Source organism: Chanodichthys erythropterus, chromosome 15, assembly GCF_024489055.1.
Source record: "Chanodichthys erythropterus isolate Z2021 chromosome 15, ASM2448905v1, whole genome shotgun sequence".
NCBI classification, from domain to species: domain Eukaryota; kingdom Metazoa; phylum Chordata; class Actinopteri; order Cypriniformes; family Xenocyprididae; genus Chanodichthys; species Chanodichthys erythropterus.
In genome coordinates, this window is record NC_090235.1 from 24,798,612 (window position 1) to 24,809,884 (window position 11,273).

The window sequence follows — 11,273 nt, forward strand, 5'->3', positions numbered from 1 at the left end:
ACAACGCTATAGTATATGAAAAGTCAAACTAAGGCATAACTCACTCCGAGGAGTCATTTAAGAGCATAAAAAGGTATGAAAATACAAAAATCAATCGATAGAAGCAATACAGATTCCTTCTTTATATAAACTTGGCATAAATTAAGACTTCTAACTACAGAACTTGTCTTTTTACATATCTATTACTTGCATAATTTGTACATAAGGATTTATCTGTCACAATTTGACAAAAACGTTAATAATCTTGGTTGAAATAACCTAACAAATGTGTTTTGAAATAGCATATATTAGGATATGTCAGTTTATTTAAATTTTTCCAATAGGAAAAAGTCTTACATAAGAAATAATGATGCTGGTTGATTAAATATTAACAAAAAACAATCTTTATATTGACTTTTCATCAAGGTCACTCATTTTTCAATCTCACTCCTCTCGTGGTACTGCTCTAGATCTGTAAATATGTCATTGGGGTTCTTACAGCTCAGGTTGCAGAAGCAGGCGTTAATCCACATGACCTGCCAGGTGAAGCCAGATCCATTCGGGCACTGAAAATCGACCTCAACAGTCTTAGATTTGAAGGGGATGCAGCAGCGCTCATCTGTACACACTCCACAGAATTTGGGCCAGTATGTTTTTGTACTAGTGCAGCCAGAGATGGTGAAGTTGTGTGGCCTCTCCGCCCTGTAGATGTTCAAGCACTTCTTTCCAGGCTTGTGGAAAATAGTCAAAAATATCCTTTTATACACTATAGTCATTCATATCGCTCTCAAATGTAAATTTGATATTCATTATATTACAATAAATCTTGCTGTACCTTGATGTGCTTTGTGATGTCCACTTTGCAAGGCCGGATGTTGCAGAGTCTGCTCTCTTTGACCATCTGACACTGTTTGTTGTTGTTGGTTACGCGTAAAGACACTCCGCGGCCGCAGGTCTTTGAACAGGGACTCCACGAGGTTGTCTGGGTCACACAGTTCTTGTTCCAACTGTCCTTTACACTAGATAGGGCTGTAAGAATGCAGAGAAAACAATGAATGCTTTCTTCATTCATGGATTTCAAAAATTATTTATGTGCTACCGTTCAAGTTTGCTGTCAGGAAGATTTTTTTTTTTTTTTTTCATTCAGCAAGGATGGATTAAATTGATCAGTAAAGACATTTATAATGTTACAAAATATTTCTATTTTAAATAAATTATGTTATTTTGAAATTTCTATTCATTAAAGAATCCTGAAAAAAGTGTATAACTGTTCCCTGGTTTTTACATTGAAAACAAACATAAATGTTTCTTGAGCATGAAATCAGCATATTAGAATGATTTCTGAAGGATCATGCGACACTGAAGACTGGAGTAATGATGCTTTGCCATCTCAAAAAAAACAAAAAAACAATTTAATTCTAAAATGTATTTTAAAACTGTATTTTTCAAATCAAATAAACACAGTTTCTTTCAAAACTGTAAAAAAGTAGTGTACATTTACATTATATTATATATATAATAAATATAATAAAATATAATTATATTATATTTAATTGTATCATGACTACAAAGTGTATATTTACTATAGAAATTTCCATTAAGTCTGAAAAACAAAATAATACTTTGTATCTTTACTAGGGCTGCAACGATTAATCGCGGTTAATCGTTTGCAAAATAAAAGTCTGTGTTTACGTAATATATATGTATGTGTTCTGTGTATAATAATTATGTATATATAAATACACACACATACAGGTATAAAGTTTAGAAATATATGCATGTATTATAAATATATATATTTATATATATTTTATATTACATATAAACAAATATTTTATATATAAATATAACATTTTTCTTAAATATATACATGCATGTGTGTGTATTTATATATAAATAATTATTATACACAGAACACACACATATATATTACGTAAACACAGACTTTTATTTTGCAAACGATTAATCGCGATTAATCGTTGCAGCCCTAATCTTTACATAAAAAAACAGCAGTTTCCTTGTAATATGCTGTTGGAAATATGTTTTAATTTTAATAATAATAAAAGAAACATCCTTATAAATAGTGGTGTATATTTTGAGGTAACGGATGCAAATTACAACACACCACCACATGTAAAAGAAGACAACATAAATCCCTTTACGTTACTTCTTCAGTGTGATCTCTAAATTAACAAATGATGTGGATCAATTCTTATCTGCCCAGAATGAGTTTCCATTTAATTGCAGGAAGGAAGTACTTCAAACACAGAGATCATACCGGCCATTGTGTGTCGAGGCGCTGTCTTGCGCCCCCTCCTGGACTCGTCACAGATCCACAGCTCACAGCAGCGGCCGGGGATTTTAACTCGCCGTGGGTTCTGGCACCAGACCCTGGGGGGCTGAGACTCATTACACAGCGAGACACATCCGATCGCCCCATTAACACATAGACACTGGTATTTGCAATTGGGCTGAAAGCTCTGGCCGTTGCGATAGATCACACCATTGTGCTCACAGCCAGTGCCTGGCAGATCTGGATAGCGAAAAAGAGCAAGACGAGTGAAGTCAAGTTTATCAGATCCATGGTGGATACAATACCAAAGAAAAGTATGTGGAGTTTTTTTATGTGGAAACGTATGCTAAAAGGTGAAGAGAATGTATTCTCAGCATCCCCTGGCTTGGTTTATCTGGGTTCCGCCATCTTAATCCAAGCTTTAAATCTTCATCGTAATCTAATCTACGAGCGGAACACAGTGTTAATAAGAAGGCTGTGTTAGTACAATGACACTTACACGCACATACTCCTTTTTCGTACCTAGGCTTGTCTGCGCTGTAATCACAGTAAAGGCCACGATGATGGTCACAGTTTTCCTTCTCGTTGCAAACCTCCCCCACCTGTTTGGCACATGCTCTGCAGCAATCGCAGCCGTCCGTGATCAGGCTAACACCTGGCGGACAGGTGGGGGGAGTTTTAGGGCATTTGCAGGGCCATTGGCAGTACTGGGTGCGGTTATAGGGCTCCGGGGTCATGGGTTCTGGTATGGACAGCATCTTAGAAGAATCCTGGGCAAATGCCCTGTGAATCTATAAGACACAAGTGCCAACAGATTCCTGTTTCTGACACATTTAGGCTTTTGTTTCTTTTTCCCTCAAGTTCCCTCCTGGCTAGAGACATTGTGGATAATGGGTCGGAATGAACATTTTAGATATTCTCACTTAATGATCTAGTCTTTGGTGACACAGATAAACATCTTCATTTGTCATTCTTTATCTCAGACGTGTAAAAACATTTCAATTTAACCTCTTTTATTATAGGAATCTATGTAGCTTAATTACTCGCCAATACATACTACTCTATCTCAGAGCAATGAACCAGTTCTAATTACACTCTCCTGCATATATCAAATTATAATAGCTATAGACTTGTTGTCAGTTCATGTATCTCATTTTGTACTAGCAAATCATTGCACGTCAGGTCAAGAAACAAATATTAATCATCTTATGGTAGCCAATGTAACTTTCTTTTGAACCTCATCAATTATGGTAGTCAAACTGATGGATTTTTAAAGGACAGATGATGTTAATAAATAATTTAAATAGCGGGCACCTCTTGAAGTTGACTGATTTAATATGATTGATTGATATGGCAACAAACCTACACAAAGTAAACTGAACTGTTGGTGGCTTACAGCTGTAGGGCTCCTTAACTTTTTACCTCTTATAGCCTGTGTCAGATTAGCAGGAGATATGGAAAGTGGGAGAGCTACAGTTGTGTAAAATTAAGACAATAATGCCCTCAGTGGCAGTTCTAAGTAAAACACAGACAGTGCTTCGATGCTTCCTGAAGCAGTGTTTTGAAATCGGCCATCACTAAATAAGTCATTATTTTGTTTTTTTGGCGCACCAAAAATATTCTCGTCGCTTTATAGTATTAATATTGAACCACTGTGCTCACATGAACCGACTTAAATATTTTTTTAGTACACTAATGGAGAGGAAATGTCATTGCTCCCTATGAAGGCCTCACTGAGCCATCGAATTTCAACTAAAATATCTTAATTTGTGTTTCGAAGACGAACGAAGGTCTTACGGGTGTGGAACGGCATGAGGGTGACTAATAAATGACAGAATTGTCATTTTTGGGTGAACTTAACCTTTAAAAAGCCTTTAAATTATTGAAAGTCGCTATGCATCTTGACAAACATGCTCGTTTCAGTCCACAGGGCGGCAGTATACTCTCACACATGACCATGTCATTTGTTGTCACTGCATTCCTTAAATGTGTAAAACATGAGGTCATTTGTTAAGAATGCCTGTCACATATAATTAAACGACCATATATAGCGCATTTAAATTTTAATTATGTGGATTTAAAAATAAATAAATAAAATATGGGGGGAAATGGGAAAATAGGGGGATTAGAGTTACTGAGGTAAAAACGTAACAAACGTCTAATAAGGAAGAAGGCGTTTCATTTGAAACACTTATTAGAGAGTGGAATATATTGGCAAAGAGGAATTTTGAGCTGAATAATATTTATATTATTATATTATTTTTATATTAATTTTATTTTACACAGACTGCAGCACAAAAATAATATTTAAAAAGTTTTTTTAATTAATTCATTAGGCTATTCATTATATATAGCATGTTAGGACAACAATACGTTATCTGCCAAATAACAAAAACCATATAACTGTAATCCTATCAACTGCAGTAATGAAATCATCAAACTCGTGGCTGATGGTCAGCACAAATAATACTGGGCATGCATGGATTTATCTGCATGCGTTTATTACGCGTTAATTTCACCTTAAATTATCCAGATAATGTAGGTTAAATAAATAACATTTCAATAAATAATGATGTTTCTTACCTGTGGTACACAAGCAACTAGAAGAACCCACACCAGAAGCCAAGTCATCACTGATCCCGAGTGATAAATGCATTGAATCCAAAATTAGATGTTGATGGAAAAATCGCCCATACGCGAGCAGGATCCATTCATTTGGTGACCCGAGAGCATAGCGCGCGTGCACACACACACACCGCGTTGCTGCTACTGCTGTAAAGTTTTCATACTCAAGATCCTTAATGACGTCAGAAGCGAATTGCTCACGTGATTTGGCCAACCAATTTACAAATTTACTGTAAACGCATCCAAAGAGCTTTTTTTGCTTCACCATCGCATCTTAATAAATAAATAAATATTACTTGTTATGTGTAAAAAAATGTTTTGTTGATAAAGCGCTAGAGCAGTGAAATGTTGCTTATTAGGACTACCTCATTTGGGTTATTCTTTTGCACTATTCAAAACTGTTGAAATGTATAAACATACATTGAGCCAACAGAGAACATCCTGAGAATAGCATATGGATGCATGGAAGCACATTTTTGTCTTTCTCTGTGAGAACTTTATTTTCTGAGAAAAAAGAAAGAGGGAGTGGGCTTAAATGTTCCCCTGCTCTTTTCATACCCTGATATGGATTTCCACTTTGGCCCTGTGTACAAAATGCCAGTGTGAAGTTCGAATATCACCCAGTTGTCCCTGAAGAGTGCTGTGTTTCATGTGTCTGGGGAATACATTATAAAACATCACCCTTATTGCCTATTTCTCATGTCTGTGTTAAACTGACCACTTATGGTCTCATTAAAGAAGACTTGAATTTATTGGCAATAAATAGCACCTTTATTCCACCTGATGGGCAGATTGAAACAATAACCACACTGATGACATCATTTTTCTATAGCTAAGTCAATAAATGCCTTAAATTAACAAAATGGAATCTACTTGCTGCTTTGTTTAGCTAAAAGTAAGTTTTTGTGTGATGCTTTATTCTTAAAGGGAAGTACCAAGAGTAAAAACACTAATGAACACCTGAGAACAAAGAGACTGTTATTTCTAACACTGAGCTACACAAAGGTCACTTGCTGGCAAAGTCAGTGAAGTGTTTTATTTTTTAAGAATAGGCAGGTGAGGACATGCACAACTCGCAGATATAAGAGTAATTGTAGTTCTGCTACAAAAGGAAAGTGCATTTTGCTCTTTAAGCGGATGAAGTGTAATATATGGATGTAAAGTTAAACATACTCTCATTCTCAAATGACATCTGACACAGCAGCCTTTGTCAGTGAGGAAGTGTTAGGGTAAAGACAGAAATGGTTTGCTACTGAAGATAAATGAACAACAGATAGTGATGTCCATCAGTTGATTTAAAACAAGATCAAATACAGTAATAAGCCCTCATTAGCCTTCAGCTCTTTGGCTCTTTGACCAAAACATTCAATGCCAAAAGGGAAAAGAACAGTCTCTCTGCATTCTTTTTCTCTGATTGTTTTTGATTTCTATGTCCAGTCATATCTCATTTATTCTAGTGACAGCTAATTTGTCATTCCAGCATGAGTAATGTGAACATAACCATGTGTTCTAATTGAAAACTCATATTCCACTGAACATTGGCTTTGAGTCAGAAGTATTTGCCTTAATAGGGAAAAGATAAACATAGATCATAAAACTGATTTTTATTTCATTTTGTGTCAGATCATTCTTCATTTCCGAGTTATACAGAATGATTCATTGTAATATAAACACAAAATAATTATTTAAGCTATAAATCAAAATTGTTGAGCATCAAATGATGCATTTCTACTGTTACTGTATTGTACCTTCAACCCCTTGTTTAAATGCACTTAAAACAATAGAATAGTTGCATGGGGACCTGTAATAAGTTTAATTCAATTTGGGAAAACAAGCATCTGCTAGATAACATTTCCAAACAGCAACCATAAAAGTACATTTTTTATTTATTCTGGTAAAAGTGAGTATAAAATACACATATAAAAAAAACTGAACTACTGAACTACCAGGATCAGATGAGGCAGAAAAACTAGGCTGGATGCCAAAGCCAACAAAGCATGGGAGAAAGCCACAGTCCATTGCAGCACTGAGAGATAGCTCTGGCACTGAAGCCATGATGGCGTTATCGCTACATCAAAAAGAAAGTTAAACTGTCCTTTTTGTCATTTTAGATTGATAGTTCCTTTAAGATAGATGATTAATTTCTCTCCCCTCTTTATAAGGTTCTGATGTGTTTTATTGAAATTCTTAGAAACTCAATGGGTTCAATGGGTTTTTTAGGCCATAGAACCCTACGGGTTCTTGACTCAAATTTCAAGGGCAACATAAATGTTTACATGTGATGTATAAATGTAGCTATATGGTTAACATAGTTCTTAGCTCTGAAAATAAAAAAACGAGAAACTTCACTCAACATTATCTGGGTTTTGGCCAAAATGGAAACATATATTATTGCTTTCATACTACTATAAGCTACTATTGCTTTTGGTGGAGGCACATGGGGTGAATGGCTAATATAATATATGTTTCTTTTTTGTTTAGATAGTTTGAATTATATGTGAGAGCTGTCCTTGTCTGTATGCTCCCCAGAAAATGTCAACATAACGCAATAATGAAGGTCTAGCTTTAGACACACACCTTAGAACTGAGGGTAATTGTTTTTGGTTGGCTGCACCAAATCAGTTTTCAAATCAAGACATTTTAAAGCTGGGTTTCCATTCACTGGGATGTACCTTGAATTAAATTATAGGCTGTAAATTAGAGAATTTATTTAGATCTTGATGATTGAAACAAGTCTCAGTTCTCTACTGAGTCAAGTGTTTGGAATTCATGGAAAATAAATAAAGCTGTTTAAAAGTAGCGCTGTCTGTGCTTTCAGTAACTTTGCCAAAATAATATTTGTTTTTACCAAAAAAAAAAAATCACCCTTTAATAACAGTAATAACTTTGTTTGTGGAAATAAATATTTGGACAGATTGTCAATAGATATTCGCATCCTTTTCCCGGAGTCATTTGTACTGAATGAGCTGATCTGCACAAAGATTAAAACAGTCTCTGTTTTTCTTCATTTATTTGTACATTCAGCTCCACAAACTTATGACAAGAAAGATGCCATAGACTGTAAACATACAATCAACAGTAACTCTTCAGTGTGTAGTCTTAAATCCTGGAAAAGAATTAGCATTTGTGTGTTTTATATTTTTCATCTTTTTAGAAGAGTGGTTTTCAAATTATGAGTAAAATAATCTTTGTAGGATCACCTCCATTACGATTACAAAAAATATGGACCAAAGCTTTAAAACTTTAGGGATACAAAAACATGGTCATAAGTTTGTAACCAAGCAGATCTCACCCCCTATTAACTACCATAGTAGGGGGAAAAGTACTATGGTAGTCAAAGGGGGCGAGATCTGCTTGGTACCTTTAAGTACCACAGCTTTGTGTGAGGAGCTGCTGAATTGTAAAGTGTAAAAAAAACAAACTGCATGCATTTTGCAGACATTGTTTTGTTTGTGCTTCGGCTCTGCGTAACTGTGCGGATGAATATGATCCTTCACAATAGATAATGCTTTACAATGAATTAGAGAGCTACATATGGTAAATTATATGTTCATTATTATACCTTACTCACCTGAGTATAAAACGCCATATCCACGTCACTTTTACAACATTTCGAATCCCTCAGTTCTCACATCTCCAAAAAGCCAAGCCAATGTTGATTCTTGTTTTATTACAAGCTCTGTCATGTTCTCTATTAGCTTTTATAAATGTGCTTTAGAAAAAAAACATTACTGGTGTGCATCTTGAGACAAAACAATGGCACTGACTTACTTTAATATATGTCAGTGCAAGATGCTTTCAGTTAAAACAGCTCAAACATGCATTTTAGTCTGATACTAGGCTTAAGCCTTGTTTGTGAAATCGGGGGTTATAATAGGCTTACCATAGTGAATCAGGGTATCACCTGTACAAGATTTCAATGACAGTCAGTTTTCATTGTCAGTCAGTCAAATTTTCATTTGTTTAGTTTTGAGATTTCAATACGGTAAGTTTTGTTCTTTTACTAGATTTCAAAGACAGACGGTTTTGTTTTGTTACAAGATTTCAATGATGGTCAGTTTTGTTACTTTAAGAGATCTCAATAGTCAGTAAAATTCCTTTGCGAGATCTCAATGATGGTCATTTTTCACTGTCAGTCGGTTTTGTTCTGTTATGAGATTTCAAAGACTGTTGATTTTGTTCTTTTACGAGATTTCAAAGACACTCGGTTTTATTCAGTTTCAAGATTTCAGTGACGGCCAGTTTTGTTCAGTTACGAGATCTCAATGACAGTCAGTTTTATTCCTTTACGATTATTAGTTATGAGGTTTCAATGACGGTTGGTTTTTCTGGGTTCTGAGGTTTCAATGGCTGTTTTGTTTTACTACGGTCGTTTTTTTTCCTTTACAAAATTTCAGTGATGGTCAGTTGGTTTTGTTCTGTTATCAGATTTTTCAGTTCAGTCGGTTTTGTTTCGTTAAGAGATTTCAATGATGGTTGGTTTTGTTCCATTTAGTTTTCATTGTCAGTCAGTCAAGTGTTTTGTTCTTTTATGAGATTTTAATGACGGTCAGTTTTGCTGGATTATGAGATTTCATTGACGGCCGGTTTTGTTCCATAACAATGTTTCAATGATGGTATGTTTTATTTGGTTACAAGATTTCAATGACCGTCCATTTTTTCCATTGCAAGATTTCAATGACAACCAGCTTTGCTCCATTATGAAATTTCAATGATGGTCAGTTTCGTTTTGATGCAAGATTTCAAAGATGGTCGATTTTGTTCCATCATGAGATTTAAATGACGGCCGGTTTTGTTCCTTTATGAGATTTCAATGATGGTCAGTTTTGTTTTGTTACGAGAGTTCAGTGATGGTCGGTTTTGTTTCTTTGTGAGATTTCAATAATGGTTGGCTTTGTTTTTTTACTAGATCTCAATGACAGTCAGTTTTGTTCCATTACAAAATCTCAATGGTTGACGGTTTTGCTTTGTTATGAGATTTCAATGGCGGTCAGTTTTGTTCCATTGAGAGATTTCAATGACAGTCTGTTATGTTCGGTTTTGAAATTTCATTAGCGGTCAGTTTTATTCTGTCACAAGATCTCAATGATTGCCATTTTGTTTTGTTATGAGACATCAATGACAGTCGATTTTGTTCCTTTGCGAGATTTTTTTCAAAAGTCAGTTTGTTTCTATTATGATATTTCAATGATGGCCAGCTTTGTTTCGTTGTAAGATTTCAATGATTATTTATTTATTTTATTTTTTTGAGATTTCAATGACGATCAGTTTTGTTCCATTAAGAGGTTTCATTGACAGTCGGTTTTATTCTGTGACAAGATCTCAATGATGGATGCTTTTTTCTTTACAAAATCTCAGTGACGGTCAGTTTTATTTGATTACAAGATCTCAGTGACGGTCAGTTTTGTTCAGTTACAAGATCTTAATGTCAGTCATTTATGTTTAATTACGAGATGTCAGTCAGTTTCTTCTTAGCGTGCCCACCTCCAATGCTGGCGATCCACATTTGAGTCCACTCAGAGCAGGGCGGTTAGGACCGGGTTGGGTTATATTAGTGCCATGACCCAGATGGGAGTGAGGTTTTCAGGTTGACCACTGCAGTGCTTCTCAAGTATCTTTCCAACCATAGATAGACCCTCTGATGTAGAAAAAATATATGGGAATATACTGCAAAATATAACGAGATATATTACATAATACATTTCCAAATATAGGAAAATAGTGCTTATATTTTTCAGTTTACTGCAATATATACATTGACCATGTATTGCTGAATATTGATACAATATTTAGACATGAAGACAAGATCACATTATATCTAAAATTCATAAAGTTTTTTTCCTTTATTGTGCAAATATATTGCACATGCATGTTCCCATATAAATGTGAACGTATACACACATTCACTGAATGAGTTATAGCAGATTTCTAGTTCCCAGAAGAGTAGAGCCTGTGGTTAGGCTGAAATACTTACAAACATATGTATAAACTTATTATTATTGGCTTTTTGGTGAACTTTTTGGTGATTATTATTGGCTTTTTTCAGGTGTGCTTGTGCTATTGTTAACTAAATATATGAAACATATTTAATGTTCTAAAAAAAACCTCTGTGTAAGATTAGGCCACTAGATGATGAAACCTCTAGATGATGAAAGGTGTCAACATCACCTGACCACATTTCTCTTGCTATTTTTGCCACAGCTAACACAATTTCAGCCGCATGAGAAAAACTAACACTAAGGGTATACGTTTACATGACAATGATGTACTAAAAATGGAAATGTCTTTTCTTTGTACAGATGACAACGTTATCAAAACTATCCCTGTTCACACGTATCCACGCAAACAACTAAAAATGCTGTATTACACATGCCAG

At 35.0% G+C, this 11,273-nt stretch overlaps 1 protein-coding gene across 1 annotated transcript; it reads right to left on the bottom strand.

The window, feature by feature from the left end:
- Positions 1–62: 62 nt before the first annotated feature.
- On the bottom strand, positions 63–4,903 carry ccn4a (cellular communication network factor 4a). Its single transcript, XM_067411709.1, has 5 exons — positions 4,856–4,903; positions 2,772–3,063; positions 2,258–2,512; positions 815–1,008; positions 63–710 (listed from the first exon to the last, which is right to left on the bottom strand). The coding sequence occupies exons 1-5, from the start codon at positions 4,901–4,903 to the stop codon at positions 411–413; spliced, it is 1,089 nt and encodes a 362-aa protein (XP_067267810.1). The 3' UTR covers positions 63–410.
- Positions 4,904–11,273: the final 6,370 nt, after the last annotated feature.

Coding starts and splice junctions, on each gene's coding strand:
- ccn4a (XM_067411709.1), bottom strand. CDS start 4,903: ATGACTTGGCTTCTGGTGTGGGTTCTTCTAGTTGCTTGTGTACCACAG. Junction 2,513..2,771: donor CGAAAAAGGAGTATGTGCGT/GTAAGTGTCATT, acceptor TTCGCTATCCAG/ATCTGCCAGGCACTGGCTGT. Junction 711..814: donor ACATCACAAAGCACATCAAG/GTACAGCAAGAT, acceptor ATTTTCCACAAG/CCTGGAAAGAAGTGCTTGAA.